An 18,477-nucleotide genomic window follows, 5' to 3' on the forward strand; every position below is an offset into this window, starting at 1 on the left:
TAATACCTTCAATAGCATCTCAGAGGATCATACTAAGGCTTTGGTGAAATAAATATAGATATGTGTATGTGTGTATGCATGTATGTATATATGATACATGTGTGAATGTGTATTTTAAGTGTATTAGAATATGAGTGTATGAGAGATGCTTGAAAGTACACTAAGACATATGTAATATGGTGTCTGTATCCATATAGATAGATGCAAATATCTGTATGTATAGGAAGAACATATACATATGGGTATATTTATAAATACACATATGTATTGATATATGTACACATTTAGGTGTTTTTACATTTAAATTAATGTTTAAGTGGAAATATAAATGTTGGCTATTATTATTTACAACTGTTTTGGGAGATAGCAACATTAGACCAAACATCTGAGCACTATCCCAGATCTATAGCTGGCTAGTTACTTAGTCTAAGACAACCCACTTAACTTATTTACATCTTCATTTACTGATGTGACAGATGGGATTGATCAGTCCTGGCCAGATTACCTGCCCCATGGTTTCACATTTGTTGCTAAGATCAAATATGATACATATACATGAAGGAAATTTGAGAAATTTAAACTAGGTATCAAAGATTTGGCCTACAATATACTCCTAATGAGACTGCCTGAAACAGATTAGAAATGAAATTGGGAAGTATATAACAAACTAAATAAAAATATAATAAAATATAAATAGGGTTACATTTTTAAATTAAGTCAATGAGCAACCTTAAGGATCCTTACCTATGGATCAGTGTTGATGTTTCTGTTTGAGCTTGATACTATGCCTCTAAAGCATTACTTCCAGGTCAAGAATAAGAAGCAGAAATTGAACAAGTACCCCTTGGTGAATATACTGAGAGAAAATGGCAGAACAGAAATTAAAAGTCATTCAATCTAACTCCTTATTTCCCATATGAAGAGAATAAAGCAAAGAGAAGTTGGGTTATTTGTCCATGGTCACCCAGTCAATAATGGAAGAGCCAGGATTTGATTTAGATCATTCTACTGTACCAGTCTTAGTACTCAATGATATAAAAGTAGTATGAAGTTTGCCCTTGCCTGTCTTTCTCCTCAATCTTTTTGGAATTGCAGGGGTTAAAAGTCAAAATGTTGATGACTCTATACTATTTCACCATTACACCATCCAATGACCACATTGGATTCTGTACCCTAACATTAAAGGATAAATCAGCAGAAGTATTGAAAATTTTCCCTTTTACCCCAAAACCTCCTTCATCCTTAGCTCTCTCTGACCATGGCCCTTTTCCAGATTTCTCTGATTATTCTATGGAGTATTTACCAAAATTGTTTGCTCAAGAATACTCCTAAATATTGAGAGCTTAACCTCAGTCAATTCTTTTTGATTTCATTCTTAATGTGTCCAGTCAAATTAGTTCTTTGACTCTTTACTCCATTAGTTTCTATGTTTCTATTTTTTTAAGGTTTTTGCAAGGCAAATGGGGTTGAGTGGCTTGACCAAGGCCACACAGCTAGGTAATTATTAAGTGTTTGATACCAGATTTGAACCCAGGTACTCCTGACTCCAGGGCCGGTGCTTTATCCACTGTGCCACCTACCTGTCCCTACCTTTCTATTTTTTAAGCTCCCTTTAGCACTTTGGTTCTGAAAATACCAGTAGGAATTATTTTCTTAATAGTATGTGTTAAGAGCAGTACTTCTCTTAACAGAAAGGAAATAGCTATATCACTATTGACAAAAAGCAGGGCATTATTCCAAATTAACCTAAGTATCACCAATGACTGGAAAAGATCTATGGACAATCTTACAGGAAAATTATCTCTTTCTCAAATCAAGCAGGAAAAATCCATAGCAATGAGAGGGCTTTAGAAGGGATTCCAGTCTAAATATTTGAATTGGAGGACTATGAAAAAGCAGAGAAAGATCAGAAATTGATACAGGATTATCAATGATGATGGATCATTCTAAGATTTTCAAAGTTCCCTGCTTGGGGGGCTAGGTGGTTCTGGTCCTATGAAGAGTCAGTTGGTCTTTATTAAATGCTTACTTTGGACCAGACACTCTGCTTAGAGCTCATTTAAGAAAGGGCACATTTTCATTTTGGTAAGAAACCATTTGGATTCCATTTGTCATCCTTATTTCCTGGGAAGTTTGAAAATTGACAGAGGAGAATGATTAGGCCCAAACTACTTTGAAAAACAAAATACAAATAAGCAAACTCCTTGATTTATTATAAGCAATACATTAGTAGTATTCATATAGATCCTAGATATATACTCTTCTCCTATTCATGGGTAAGTTGGTTGGAAATTCTTGCCTACTGTGATTTTCCCTGCACAAAGTTTATTCTCAGTATCTTGTTTCCAGATGTTCTTTCCTAATATTTACTGTATCACAAAGGATTTAGATCATACTTACTAAATGGTAATTTCCTAGATCAGTTATCCACTTTTTGGTCTACAGTATTTTCTTTCCCTAATCCTCTGGTGTCTGTCTCTTAGTTCTCCTTCATTTTTTTGAAATGACTATAAGCTGCTTAGCAAACAAAAGAGGAACCTTCAGGAATAATAACTTGTGATTCATTTCTTCTCTGGCTTAAAAGCATACCAACTTGGTTCCAAATGGTAGATATTCTCTTATCTATTGCCTAAGACAGAATACTTTTTCATAAGCTCCACCCCCTGCTTGAGAAACATTTTTATCCTCTGTTTTGTTCTGCGGTTAGCAAAACGTCCTGCATTATTTGCCTTTAAGGAGATGAAGTTGCTCATCTCTTCTTTCTAAGTGAGATATGATAATTTCAAGCTCTCAAAACTGGCAGAACACTTGAACTGAGATCATTTTTATCCCTATAAAGAACTCTGGTCATAGGATATGGCTCCATCCTTTGAAGATTCCAAATGTTTTCCCATTGGTGATAGTATCCTGCTAATAGCTTTTCTTCATGCTCATAGTGCATGATATATATTAATACAGACTTGTGTCCAAGTCTCCAATTCTTAAGTCAAGTTTTCTTAGATTACCATAATAAAACTTTTGTTGTCATCTAGCAGTTAAGTACTTAAGAACCTGATATGATCCCTGAAGAAACAAGTGAGGTTTTTCTATTGTGACTTCCCCTTAATGATATGGCATAAAGAATCAATGAAGAAGACTGGCTCCACTTGAGGATGTTTATTGGATTAGAACATTGAACAAGAAAAGGAAGAGGTGTTTTTTAAAGTGTTTCCCTACCCAGGCTGATCCAGACCTTAAGGGAAAATCTTCTAGGATTTTGAGTGGATGGGATTCTCCAATGTTCACAAAGATAGATTTTTCCTCTTATTAGGTGCATTGTCCTTCATTTTGGTCAGCATCCCATTGTGTGGCAAAAGGGATGTCTCATTGTCTTGAGACATGTTTTGCTTCTAATTCATTAATGGATATGGCTATGACTTTCCTGATTTTTTTTTTCTTTTTCAGTTTTCTTGATTTTGGGGGGAATTATTTTTATCATAGGAATAAGAAGAAACATGATACTCTTAAAGACAAGGTTAATATGAGAAAGATGAGGATAGAGGTATCAACCTGATTACTTATTGTATACTTAACATTCTAGTTTCAGAGTAAGCTCCTAGAAAGAAAAGATCATCAATAAGCCCCTACGATTTCCTTGCCTTTCTCTTAATTTCAGTTACTGCTTTTCCTCTCCTTGTAAGAAGACTCAGAATATGTCAATCAATCAATAAACATTTAATAAGTGCCTGCTATGTGCCAGATACTATTATGTAAATAATTTCACATGCCCTACTTTGACCCTAGAGAGCCCACATGATGTCACAGACATGGACATTATGACAAGGACACAATGGACAAAGGAAAATCTTGTACATAAAGAAAAATCTTGAACATAAAGAAAAAAAGCAAAATAAAATTGTAAGGAGATGCTCAAATAAGGCCAAATGACTTCCTGGGATTTCATGTGGCTGCACTTCATAGCAAATATGTTTTGTATTTTCAGTGGAATAGAAGTGGTTGAAAACTACAGCAGATTTAAACTGAATAGGATGTGAATTTTTTTTTCTCCACAGATGTAAGGAGACATATTGTCTCCTTGAGAGAGATAGAAGAGGACATGTCTTATTTCCCTACACAAGGATTTAAACAAATCATTCCCTTTTAGTTCTAACTAGAACAGCCAGAGCCAAGGTTTGTTTGTAGAGTTTGGCTTTAGGACTCAGACAAGTGTACAAACTTGCTCATTATAGCTCTTCTGCCCTCTTTAGAAAAGATGGGAAAACCTAGTTCCCCTTTGCCCTCATCACAGCCAAATCTGCTTATCAAAGTTTGATATGGGAGTGCTAGAGGAAATCAGAAAAGCTGGAGGAAGTATCCCAATATCCAGTGTAATGGCTCCCACATGGTTGGTTTCCATGCCTGGCAGCTATATATGTAAATTCTGCCACAATGAGATGAAAATACCACTGAGCAGTTAGTAAGCAAATATGAATCACAATGGGCTGCTGGGTCAGCTAAGGAGAATAAAACCAATGACATTTAACTAATAGAATTCAACTGGTTTGAAGCAATTAATTAAATTTAAAAAGCAACCTAGGATTGCTTTTCCAACTCTTCAATTAGTTTCTTTTGTATCTATTACATATTGATTATTTGATTATTTGTCAAATATTGAAAAGTCTTTAGAGATTTTTTAATGTTATTATATTATCAGAATCAATAAGAAGAGATTGGCTTGGATGGCAGACATCCAAGAAAAGGCAAGAGAGTCATGCAAAAGAGGAAAAAATGAAAGAGTTTTTCACTGAAACCCATTAGCCCAGAATGTTCTTAACTTTGGATCTAGAGACTCTCAGGGGGTCCATCAACATAGGTGGTTAAAAAAAGATACATTATTATTTTCACTAAACTTTGGTTATTTTTAATTTTATGACTTTATAAAACAATTCCACATGAGAAGGAGTTCATAGGCTTCACCAGACTGCCAAGAGAGTCCATGACACAAAAAAGTTAAAATATATATAATATATATGTATATATATATATATACATACACACATACATATGTGTATGTAGATACATAGATCTATACTTCTTGCCTATAGGATATCCATGACTACTGTGTTTTCTATATACTCCATGCCAAAAGGCATTATTTTAAGGAGTACTCTGCGGTTATTTTTTATTCAAAAGGTTTTCGGTTGATGAAGTCAAATGATAAAGATCCTTCCTCAGACTAAGAAATGAACAAACCCTAGAGATACAGACCAAATGAAAAGAAAGAAATATAAAATGTGACTAAGAGCAAAGGAACTCCTAATGACTGCTCATTTCACTAGCGATGAAGGGGGCAAGGCAAAGGGTGATAAATCTGGCGACTCCACACCTACCAAGAATCTCCCAACTAGTTTTGAACAAGCATCATCAATGTGCTATGTATTGGAGACTTTGACCAATCATATCAGAGTCAATTAACTGGAGATGGGCAGCAGTCATCAGCTGGGGAGGCTCTACTAAAAGCAGCATGGAGGATTTCCCGGACTCAATGTGCTACTTGCTCCCACAGCTGTTTCTAAAAGCCTCTTCCCAGAGGCCCATTTAGAGTGAAATTAAATGCAACTTTGACTTAATTAACGTTTTAAATGATAATGAATACAATGTAGATTCATAGGAGGCATTTACATTGTGTTGTAAAATTGATAAAAATTTAATAACTCTTTGTTAATAAGTTATGTCTCTCCAGACCCATAAAGCCTAAGGCGCTGTAAACTCTAGACTGGGGTCTAATCTAGTTTCCCCTGTGCAGGTGGAAGAGAGAGGCAGGAGACTGACTTGACATTTGTTCTAAGCCTGCTCTGATTCAAACCTCTGCTTGTTCATCAGGACTTTATTTCATATAGTAAAGGTCAACAATTGGGCTCAAGGCAGAGCTATGACAGAAATACTCAAGTGGAAACCAAGCTAGCCCTGGCATCTGTCACTTGAGATAGTGGAGGAGGAGGAGAGATGGAGAGTTAACTGGCGAGCATCTGTCCTGTACCAAGGAGGGAAGATGAAGAATCTACTGCCTGGTGGTAAGAACTGTCAAGCTGAGTTTCATGACAACCAGCCATTCTTGGAATATTAAAATCCATACAAAATTTCCACGTCACCTTGTGTGAGAAACTCGACTTGGCTCAGCCACTGGGATGCAGTCAATATCTTTACTAGTTTGTTCCCAAACAGGCAATCTTTCCCTAGTCATTTTTTTGATGCTCCTAGTAGGGAAGATGATCAAGAACAAAGGATAAGGAAAACCCATCAAAGTGGATTGTGCTCTCCACCCATCAAATACTTCCCTCACCTGTTAATGCTTTTCATTAGCTGTTGTGCCCCCATATAATTCAGTTATGGTATACTTCCCAGCCCTCTTTCAAACACAGGAAGAAATGGAGATAATCACTGGAATAACTTATTGCCAAATATTACCCAAGAAAAGTCAACTGATGAGCCATCTATCTACCTCATTAGAGTTGACAATGGTGGGCAATAGAGAGTATCCTGAAGGGCTCCATTGTCTGGACCATTTTACTGCTCTGCCAAGAATAGATGGTGATGACTCTTTCACTCTTTGCAAGGTTAGCATTGACTTGGGTTCTCCCATAAGTTCTGAAGAGCCAAATTCCAAAAGATTTAGCATGAGTTAGAAGGAGGGAAGACAGTGTACACAGAGGGATGGCTCTCCCTTCCACTTTCATTAGAAGGAAAACTTGCAAGATTCATTGTTAAGTAGTGAAATGAACCAAGACTGGAACATCAGAACAGAGTACAAAGTCACTTAAAGCTTCATATAAGAGAATGAAAATAATTCCTTTATCATTTCAGAAGATCATGTGAATTCTCCTTCCATATAATCACTAACAAGACTTTAGGAAATAGGCTTCGCAAGATGCTTGATTGGTGGGGGGAAATATCACCCTCTTATCACCAGTCATTTGGTGATGAGCTTCTCTAATCTTAGCTATAGTAGGCTTCTGACCACAGGCTTCTGTCTAGCTTAGTGGAACCTACCACCAAATATCACCACATGATGATGAGACCCTGGAGTTGAGGATAAAATATGAACCTTTTGGAGATGAGACTAAAATATGGACTCATTTCATCTCATTTCAAGTGACTTTGCCAACTGTCCACATATAGTATATCCCTTTATAGTAAATTTCTTAGTGTTATTGTTACCTTCAAATTCTCCAGATCCCCTCCCCCTCATTATCTGATTTACACCCTTCAAAAATGCCTCTACTTAAGTGTCTTTAGAGCTAATGACAATCTACTAATACTATGTCTACACAAACCAAGGGCTGATGAAGATAAGTAGATTTTTGTTTATTCTATGTCAAGGCTACAATAGCAATGTATTGTCCATTCTACTTTGCATTTTTATCATGCTAGCCTTGTTTGTTCTCAAATGAACACTACAAACCATGTGATATTGTGTACTATACCTACATGAGGAATAAAACACAAGCATAACTTAAAATTAGTACAGTAGTTTGTAAAAAGATGCATGTAATTCTGTAGGCTTAAACTATTAGTAAATAGAAACACTGGTGGGAGTAATCACATGTGTATGTTAACTGAGACTCTACAAAAGAAAAATCCAAATATGTTTTCTTTTTTTTAACCAAATGATTCATTTGTTTATGCTACCATTACAGGAGGTTTATGACAAATATCATGTGACATCCATCTCAGCAAGTTTGAATCAATCTGGTTTCTGTTGTGTTTTGGTATTATAATTTTAATTGTCTCTTTATGTTAGATACTAGACTAGACTGAGATTTCAGGAATAAATTGTAAAACAGAAAAGGCCATTTTATCAATTTGCGTTTGAAAATTTGGAGAGAGGTATAACCACAAATTACTGTTACTGTTATTGTTTTAATTAAACAAAACAAACGAGTGTTTATAAGCCAACTGTACACTGTCTCCCTTTGGAGAGACTTGGCCTGGAGATGGTCCTTATGGTGGCAACTTCAACATAGCCATTTAGAGAAATATACCCTGAAGAGTATCCTTCATCAGTAATTGGTTTATTCTGTTCAGCTTATATAAACTGAACCTGGTATATTATACTGTCTAATTCTCTATTGCCTTCAAAATAAGAGGTTCTTTTCTTATTAAGGTAAAACTTTGGTATCACTAATAGAATCAATAGTGATAGCCAGTCAATTGCTTCCTCAAGGATATCAAAAGTAAAATACCCACTGAGTAGGCTTAAATCTCTGCAATGAGACAGACTGTTACAAGCATTGTGAATACTTTGAAGACATTCACACTCCTCTGAAAATTTTCTTTATCTATGACCACTACAGAAAACATATAATGGAAGGCTGACTTTCTATTTAAAGTATCTTGGAAACGAAAAGCTTTTTCCTTAAAAAGAGAGTGAGAATCAGAGAGACAGAAGAGAGTCAAGAGTCTAAAAGAGGGGGTAGGGGAGAGAAAAAAGGAAAGAAGTGCATTAAATAATCTTAGAAGCACATCAGCCCAACTGGGGAACTGCGACCAAAGCAAGCTCCATAATAGTATAATGACCTTTAATGAGTGTCTTGGGAAACAATATAGTCCCGGCATAAAAGACAAAGGGCAAAACCCATCAGGGTTGTGCTGACACTAATTCAGAATGATTTTCTGAACAACTAAAGAATGTAAGAGAGGTAATCTGATCCGCCCATCTGACCTCACTTTGATTCAAGGGCCCTTCTCCTGCCATTTTTAATCGTCAAACACTCTACATTTCACATCTGCTCATATTTAATGAAAAGCCGACTCTCACCACCATTCTTTGAGTCAACTAGCTCTGTCAAAATGGGTACCAGCCGACCCCACGGCAGGGCTAGGGAAGCCCCGTGATTTCTACTGAAGCATTGCCAGTAAAATTCTGCATGTAGATGGATAGTTTTTAATGGGAGAAGAAAGGCTTATGTAGGTTCATGAAGGGGCTCGAATTGGTATTGATTTTTCTTACTTATTATTAACAGTCAAAGGTGAGTGGTCTCACACAGGGAAGAATGAAATCTACTTTCATTTGATGGAGTGATGACTGGGGGGAGGCTAGTGAAACAGAGGAGGCAAAATCCCCTCTGAGCTGTCAATACCATTTAAGGCTTCAATGTGCAGCCAAAAGCTACATGTTTCCCTACAGTGGTTCTATTGGGGGGAGGCAGGAGGGCCATGAGATCATGCATAGGATGTTTCTGGGTGGACAAGGCAATGCAATCCAAAATGCTGTCTCCTACTTTTAATCCCTACCTCCACCCAGCCCCCCAACCAAAGCTTGGAGTAAATTGGAGAGCTACTGAAATGCTCCAAAATATGGTTTCTCCTTGGTTATGGTAGAAATTATACCCTTTGGCATTTCCAAAGTAGGCTAGTCATTTACTTTGCTATGTCTGGTGGGAAGAGACCAGGGCTAGGACTTGACCACAGGAGCTGTTTCCTTTCTTCCAAGTAAGGAGGGAACACTTAAAGAGGCAGTGAGTTCTGGCTGTGGTTTGGGGAATCTAAAAGCTGATTGAGATCAGAAGGGTACATCCTACTTAAAGCAGGAAGCTCCTAGAAAAGGACAATTCAAGTGGCAGATGATTATTTTCCCTTGATCAATCAAAGCAGTCTTCCCCAAACAAAATTCAGTGTACCACAAGACTCTTTTTTGTCCTATTATTCCCTTGCTCTGAAAATCAAACTAATTCACTTAAAAAAAAGTACCTACTGTTTATGGCACACTGATCTAGGAGTTAAGCATAATGGAGCATTTAGTTTAGGCTGTTCTTGGCCAGAAAAAGCCCATGGTTTTTTTTTTAATGGGATTTGTCAGTCTCCTCTTCTATCTTCTCTTTGCCTGTGGTACCATCTTCCCTTACCACTTGCCTATGTAACTATTAGGATCTTCTAACTGATCTTTACATCTTCCTCTCTGATTCATTCTTTATACAACTTTCAGACTTCTCTTCATAAGCATCATAAGTTATGAACAAGTGCTGAGAAATAGTATCTGGTTCTAATACTTCTCTGCTCAAAATACAGAGGTATCAGTTCACTGGGGAAACACAAAATAGAATGCAAAAAAGATAACCTAGTGGACAGTGTGAGTAAAGCTCCCACCAGTTGGGGATAGGAGGGGCGATTTCATTGAGGAGGTAGTACCAATTTGAGTTTGAAAGAAATGGTAGGAATTCAGTGATCAAAAAAACAACAGGAAAGGTATCAGGTACATAGTGCAATAGCTGCAAAGACCAGGATGAATGGAAGCCCAGGGCATATTCAATAGGAAAGAGTTCATTTTGGATAGAATATAGATTCCATGGTAGAGTTTAGTATGAAACATAGTATGCTACATAGGATGGCAACAGAATGGGCAGAGCCTTAAATTCTGGTTAGCAGTTCTAACTTCTCTTGTTATACAATAGGGACACCTTAGAGATTTTTGAACAGAGAAATAACCTAATCAGTTTTATGCTTATGGAAGAAAAGGAATAGATGGGATTGTTTTAGTTAGAATAATTTTAATAATTTAAAGAAATGGGGGGGGGAAGAGGATGCCTTCTTCTTCTCAGGGTCTCATGTATGCTTGGCTTTCATGAACAAAATAATTAATTCAGTTTGAGATCTTCCCTGATGTCTTTAAAGATCAATGATTGGAAGGAAAACACTTGTGTGAGCTTTTGCTTGATTGTGTATTGGAACAGAGTGAAATTCCTTTTGGTACCTCTCTGCAAACTCTATTTGATGTAGCTTTTAAGAACGGCATCTTGCCAGCTGGCATCATTATGAAAGAGATAACTCTCCCAGGTATTCTCATGAATTAGAAGATGACTTTTTTGCCCCTATTCAGCTATTCTAAGTAACTATAACATCATCCATCCCAGTAAGCAGTGCATTTCAGAAGATTGACCTGAGTTTCAGTGTTAAATTCTGTAAAAACAAAGAGAACCCTGTCCTATTCCACTCAATGGAATTTTTCTTCTGCTAGGTGGATCTTGGAAGTCGTTCTTAAGCCATTACATTACCTGTGCTTTAAGCTTCATCCTCATCCCACAACTGTTTGAGCTAAAATGAGCAAGATCTATTTTGAACTGGACTTGATAAGCCAAGACCATTACCCTCCTGGTCAACACTCTTGGAATTTAGATATTACTAATTATTGTATATATTATTATCTCTGCTGTTGGGGAGGATAAAATGAATATCTGTCCAAGATATAGTTAAACTACATGCCACATATAAGCTCCTATACAAGAAGGGCTGGTGGGAATAGAAAGGAAGGGGCAAATTGTTTGGATAGAATCAATAGAACTCATAACCCAAATGTATACAAGAGATAAAAGAGAGAGAAGAAAACTCAAAGAACATAACAAGGTGGTATTTTGGCCACAGACTTGATCAAAAGCTTTAAAAAATACCAAACAAAAACTCCTCAAAGGTTACATAATTAATGTCCATACTCTCTGTCACCAAAAGGATTATATATTATTGACACTGGAAACTATCATCTTTCTAATAAGTAGTACTGTGGTATATCTGGCTCTTCCATTAGGCTGAAATATGTGCAACATGACCTGAGTGTGAAAATCTGATATTCTTGCAGTAATGTTGTATGAATATTGCCCTATTAAAATGAGCAAAGCCATGGTTTCAGCACCACTAACTAAGCCTTGCAAGGAGTCAATCTTCTCAAAATTGGTAAAATGTTGTAGTTTTCTTTTCCTTTTTTAAAAAGTGCCTGAATATTATGCTCCTTTTGGAAACTGAAATTATCATGTCATTTTGGGCCCTAAGATATTTCTTCTTCAGATGGCTTCATAATTCTCCTCCCCTAATGAAAAGCATGTTCTGAATTTGGAACCTCCCTGAGGAGGACCCTCTATACTACATCATAATAATAGATCATATTTACAAGCACATAAAGTTTATAGAAAGCTTTCCTTTTGACAAGTCTGTGAAATAGAAAACACAGAGATTATTATCTCCATTTTGCAGATGAATCAATTGAGGCAAGATAATTTAAGCGACATGCCTATATAATTAGAAGATATCAAAGCCAAGAATCAAACTCAAATATTTGACTCTATAACATATGTGTGTGTGTGTGTGTGTGTGTGTGTGTGTCCTCATGATAACCCCTGGTTTAAGGTATTAGGGTTCCTCTTTTAGAGAGAAGAAAGAATCCTGAGGTGCTAAATGACCAAGAATTAGACCCCAATATAAAAATAAAATGTCCTTGCATCTCAAAATGTCTTGTGAGAAACTCCATTCCATGTCATTCAAACCCAGAGCTTGCATCAGTGGCCCTTAAATTGAGACCTTTTTTCCATCCAATATCATCAATAATGAATTTTCTGTTGAGCCAATTGCCCCCTACATTTATGAAATAAAAACAAAGCATTACTGGACCACCTTATTTTGGTCCTGCTTTGTTAGGAAGCACACAAAGCAAATCAATGAATCACAAAAATAGGAAGAGGGACACTCCAAAGGTATAAACACAGATACACAGGTAGACAGAAAGGTAAATAAAGGACCACAGAAGAGCAGACATTAGGAAAAAAGCATCAGCCTTGTCAACACAAGGGACCACAGGGCATAGCACAAGACAGGAATGATAATACCACAGACACAAAAGACACAGAACATCATGTGTTGGTGTTAAAACTTACAGGCATGTATACTGGTGGAGCAATCATTAACAGAGACAGAAGAAAGTGGGAAGGCTCTCTCAAGGGTGTCCATGTAACTATGCGCATTGTCTGACATGCAAGAGCAGTCACGCTCAGAACGTCCGCAATCAAAACAACATGCCAGTTTCATTCTCTTGTAGATGGACATCTTGGCTATAACCATGTGGTTGGATGGGAGGAGAGGAAGAGCGGCAGGTTAATGGCAAGGTTATACAGAACAAGGCAGCTGGAAGGTAATTGAAGGGATTTAATACAGGTCTTAGTTTATGTTAACAGTCTTGACCCAGAAAAAAATGCAGTACGATTATCAATAACGGTTTGGCTGCACATCAAAAAAAAAAACAGGGAAAAGATAAATTGTCTTTGGATTCCCCAAGATTGTTGTATGTTATATTCCACCCCCTCCCCAAGGTAAAATGGGTGACCACAGGAAAAGAGAATGGCTAATTGCAATCAGGTTTTTCTATGAAAAGAACAAATTAAAGACAGAAGAATCTCACCAACAATTTCCCCCTGGCCTGATTGCTATAGGAGGGCAAAACATGCACACAGCCAATCAATTAATTGCTAATTTGGAACAAGAAATGATTTTTTTTCAAAAATGCAGAAGATATCTAATATGTAGATATTCCAATTTCCATCTATTTCTTAGCATTAGGCAGAGCCTGGGACAGCTTTCATCAAATTAGATGCAAAACGATTACATGTTAATATAGAATCTGAGGATATCTCTGCTGAACTTCCTAGGAGTGAGTTTGCATGATGCCTATAGGAATTTAAATTTACTCTTGACAGAATAAATATCCAAATCTGTCCATATAAGAAATGCAGCTACTCCTGGCTAATGTTGCATATTTGACATTAAAGGCTATTTGCAAATAAGAAATCACCAGAAGCATAAGGGAAGTTGGTCCACCAGCATGTACTTAGATGCTCAAGGATATATTTCTTGCTTCAAGGGGAAAGAATGTGAGAATCACATCAGTTTTTATCTCTCCCCCCCACTCACAAAATTCAGAAAAGAAAAAAGCTAACATTTATTTTAAAAAACTTTATATGCTTTTATATATTATATATATATATATGCAGATATAAATATATAATCTCATTGTATTAGTGAGTAATTAATTTCTTTTGTTTTGTTTTTGTTTTTCTAATGAGGGGGCTGGATAAATGTTTTATTTTTTTAATTAACAACAAAATCAAAATGTTATACATCTCATTTGAGATCTGAGAACTATAGTAGTTTTATCTAAAAGGAGTAGTGTTTTGTTTTGCCCAGATAGACTTCAGGTCCAAACCTAAATTGCCAAGGTAACACAACTGCCTTGGCATCCCTGAAAGACTTCCTGTAGCACCTTTATTCATATTGAAGCCAATTCATATCGAAATACAAGCCCAAGAGGCTCTCTGGTCTTATTTTTGATTGTGCCCCAGATACACATAGTTGATAATCACTTAACATGAACTGGCCCGCTTCTCTCTGCATAGAAAATTGGCTTGTGCTCTTCTGCAACTTCTGTGACAAAAGCAAAAATCCTGAAGTCAATATGAACCAAAGAGGAGCTGTTCCTTCTGTCCACAGGTTCCACTAGAGGATTTTTTTCTTTCTTCCCCCTAGGACGACAGCAGTGTTATTTTAAAATATGGCTTGTGGTTTTGCCCTCCTTGAATGCTACAGTCACCAGGAAGAGAGGTTTAAATCTCTCAAATGGGTCAAGTCCTGTTCTAAGACCTTTATGACTTGCCATACAGTATATTTGTCAAGCAAGGGTAACGTTATGATTGTGAAAAACAGGCACTGGGGGAGATGAATGAGTGATCTCTTCAGCAGCAACTCCATTCCTTTAAACTTTGCTCACATTTCTAGTGACATGTTCTTTTAGCATCCTAGCTGGTCGAGTTATCTTACAGCTGTTCAGATGGATCATCATGCAGCAACCACCTTGCCCATTGCATGGTATATCATTCCACTGAGTTTAGCTTTTATGGAAAAAGATTTAACTGGGGTGTTTGAACCAAAGGTTCACTCTACTCAGAAGGTCTTCTCCTGTTATCTCACAACAATGGTTGAAGCTTGGAGGGGAAGAAAGCTTTAATACAATTTCATTAAAATGAATTTTGAATAACCAACCCAATTAGGAATCTTACTTTTGATTTTTTTCTTAATTCTACAAAGGAAGTATTCAAATTTTAATTACTATAACTACAAATGAATAAGAAGAATAACTGACTTGGCATTCTATGTCTTATTTTTTAGTATCTCTCTTATTTTTTTAAAAAAAATCAAATTTTACAGTTGAAGAGAGGACCACCAAGTTCATTAGCAAGAGTCCCTGGTTTTCATTTCCATATTGCCTTTTCTATATGCAACAATAGAATCTGACATACTTATTTTTTTAAATATCATCTTTAAAAGTAAAGGAAAAGTGACAGTGGCAGGAGGGAATGTGGTAGATGGAAGGATAACTTTGGGAACTCTTTCCATAAGAATTAAACCCAAAGAACTAGGCAATTGAAATTCCTTGTTCTGGGGGATTCAGAAGGAAGTACCACTTTAAAACCAAGGCCTTGAAAAGGACTGCATTTAACTATTATTTTAGTTGGTTCTGGAGGCCATGCATCATTTTGAGAGTTCATATTGTTAGCATGCAGGAAACAGGCTTCTAACCTGTTAAAAAAATAAGCAGCAAAAAAATGACTTGCTGTAAAAAGATTAAACATTATCGATGCATTCATATAGCAAAGCAATACATGTAATTATTTTATAAAATAAAAACATGCGATCCTTATTTATTCCTTCCCGATTCATGTTACACTCACACCAAATACAGTATTAAAATTAAAGGGAAAAAACAAACATCACACAATATTAGTAAGACAATATTAGTAAGAGGACTGAAGACAATACAGAAATGATTAAATATGGGTATCGCACTTGATCAAACTTTCTGTTATGAAGTACCACTGTCCCAAGTGACTACCAACTGAGAGAATAGCTTCCTTGCCCAGCCTTGGGGGAATATTCTGAAATCTTTCCTTTGGAGAGTCTGCTAAATCCCAATCCCTTTTTTCCCCTGTTCCTAGTCTGGCTCTATCAAGTTCATTCCTCAAATACTCACCTGGGGTCAGAAAAAGGTGAGAAATAATTTGCACCAGTCAGACAGAGAATACCAGAATATTTGGGAGTTGCCTTATTCTACTTTTCTACCAGTTTATCTAATTGGCCATCTCTCCATTGATGGATGGAATCTCTGAGAGTTTATACCAAAGAGAAGGTTATTTTGGGATGACAGTTTCCTTAAATTTTAAAATAGAGGCATGAGAGAGGAAATAAACCTTTGGAATTAATGGCTTAGGATCTCAAAGCATATTTCCTCACTGACTCAACTTCCTTTCATCTATTTGGTTTTGCTTTGGTGAAAGGTAAGCAATTAATATTAAAGATGCTCCAAAATTACATATATATATATATATATATATATATATATATATATATATATATATGTGTGTGTGTATATATACATATATATATATTTAAGACTATTGTCACTTCTGGAGATAGTCTGGAGTGAGGATAGGAATTGGGGAGACTTGTAGGTAACAACAAACCACTTAAAATCCAAATGGACTTGTTTCAAAAGCAGAGGTTAACTTTGAATTTCTTTAGGACATGTATGTCAGCTTTTTAATCTGGCTCTACGACAGATAAAACAAGATACTTCTCTCTTCTGATGAATCCTTAATATATTTTTTCCAAAACAATCCCCCACTGTTTGCCCTTCCCACATCAGAACCCCATCATTCAATCAAGTATTTTTCAATGGTAACAAAAAACAGACCTGCAAGGACATCTAGTGGAACAGTACAGAAGGGCAGCTGGTCAAGAGAAAAAATCTGGGAGGGCCAACCATCAGGGCCTTAGCTCTCATTAAGAATTGAAATGGGGAACACTGTCATTTCAATTCACGGGTTTTATTTGATCCCTGGGGAGTTTTAATGGCTGCAGAGGGGGCTGGCAATGGGGAGGAAGGTACAGCAGGAAGTGGTCCCTAGCAAGCAAGTTGTTCCTAATGGGCAGCATTAACTAGAACCAGATTAAACCACCCTTCAGGTCAATGTATGGCCTCTGCCGAAGCTTCTTAGGCCATAAAAGACAACAGTGTTGTGTGTTTCCAATGGGTAATTCACAGGGTCACTGGTTTCCCCTTCTTTCCATAATGCTCCAGGGAGAGTCTCCTGGCCTGGGCCTGCCAAGTATCACCAGAGGATAAATTTGCCTTCTTTTCAAAAGTTCCAATCTGAAATCAGGGTATGAACACCTGGAGTTGCTAATTAGTATTTTTTCCAAATCATAAAGTGCCTTCTGCTTGGGCTCTGGTTATGAAGTTGAAGCCAAATGAATACTCAGGCCAGGACTGAATTCTGGAGCTCATTCCTTCCCTCCCCTCAAAATCACCCTGCTGAAGTGTTCTTAGAAATGGCCATCCCTACAACTTTCTAACTATGTTTGCGTGTATCTTCCTGGGGCACACTGAAGGAAGAAGATCATCAATCAAAGACTGCATTTCTATTTCCTAGTATTTTCTGCAGTGCCAAAGAGGAAGTGTTGGCAAAATTAAAGAATCTCAAATGACCAATTCTGTGCTTTAAAATAAAAAAAAATGATCAGTGATGCCACTGGAAAACTTCTCATGTTTTTAAAAATGTGGTTATAATAAGGGAAGAGAAAACTCTGCAAAAAGCAGCCCCTCTGGACTAAACATGTCCACATTGCTGATATTTCTTCAAGTCAGATTGACAATCTGCTGTCAAACTCAAGTTCTCACTTGAGTTGGCCCTTCCAAGCCAAGCTTGGAATGGGGGAGCGAGTTGGATTCTGTCCTGTCCTCAGTACCATCTGCCTCCCACATCAGCAACCGTATTGTCAGCCAATTTCCAATTGTGGAATCTTAATTTCCAGGGTGGATTGGAGGAGGCAGGAGAAAGCAACACTGGACTGTCAGACTCCAGATGGAGTTTTCCAACTGTTGGAAAAACATCTTTGGTTTCAAACTGAGCAAAGTCGAAGAAAAGACCAGCATTGGAAAAAAAAAAGAATCCTGTTGGGCAATTTATAGTCACTTTTCAGACCAAAACCTCACTTTGAAAATCACTGTTCAAGAAATTAAGAGTTCAATGCAAGAAGGATCATTCCCAAGTATGAGTCCTGGAGCTTCTCCTCTGATGCTGGGGAGGAACTAAAATTAGAAATAAAAATAACCATGGAAGAAAATGTCCACCAAGGTTTGGCAGCCAAGGCACTTGTTTGATGTGACACTGGGAATCATGGAGTGTTGGTTCAGATCCTATAAATTAGGAATGATGTCTTCACTTAACTAAATTCCTCCCATTAGCTTCTGGAGGGAGAAGAAAGTTCTTCCAGGTAGAAGGACTTTCTGTTCCAAGAACAGAAAAAAGAAAAGCTAGTAAGTTAGTGTCAGTTGAATGCAGCACACCCAGCTAATAAATTGGTTCTGCCTCCAATGACCATCTTATGACAAGAAGACTCTGAGGAGCTTGGCTCTGAGCTTGGTTGGTGGTTTTTTCCTGTGCTTTCCCTCAAACTCCAAAGGGATATCTGATTTAGCCCTTGGATCTGGAAGCTAGAAGTTGACTCACCCTCATAATCCACTCTGGGATGGGGTGGAGAGAGTTGCTCAATCAATTGTGTTAGAATTCCATAGCCCCGGGGGTTCCAAAATTCGGCTGCCACTTTTAACACTGAATTACTGCATCT

General features: G+C 37.1%; 1 protein-coding gene across 10 annotated transcripts in view; it reads right to left on the reverse strand.

Moving 5' to 3' along the window:
• KCNMA1 (potassium calcium-activated channel subfamily M alpha 1) overlaps positions 1-18,477 on the reverse strand; it is a 637,032-nt gene that overhangs the window by 129,707 nt on the left and 488,848 nt on the right. For 6 of the 10 annotated variants that reach the window (XM_074232914.1, XM_074232913.1, XM_074232916.1 and 3 more), the window contains exon 18: positions 12,678-12,851. The exons of the other annotated variants lie outside the window; for them this stretch is intronic. In XM_074232914.1, the coding sequence (XP_074089015.1) occupies positions 12,678-12,851 (174 nt within the window). The remainder of the gene's footprint in view (positions 1-12,677; positions 12,852-18,477) is intronic. 10 annotated transcript variants of the gene reach the window in all.

This window comes from Macrotis lagotis, chromosome 4 (assembly GCF_037893015.1).
Source record: "Macrotis lagotis isolate mMagLag1 chromosome 4, bilby.v1.9.chrom.fasta, whole genome shotgun sequence".
NCBI lineage: Eukaryota > Metazoa > Chordata > Mammalia > Peramelemorphia > Peramelidae > Macrotis > Macrotis lagotis.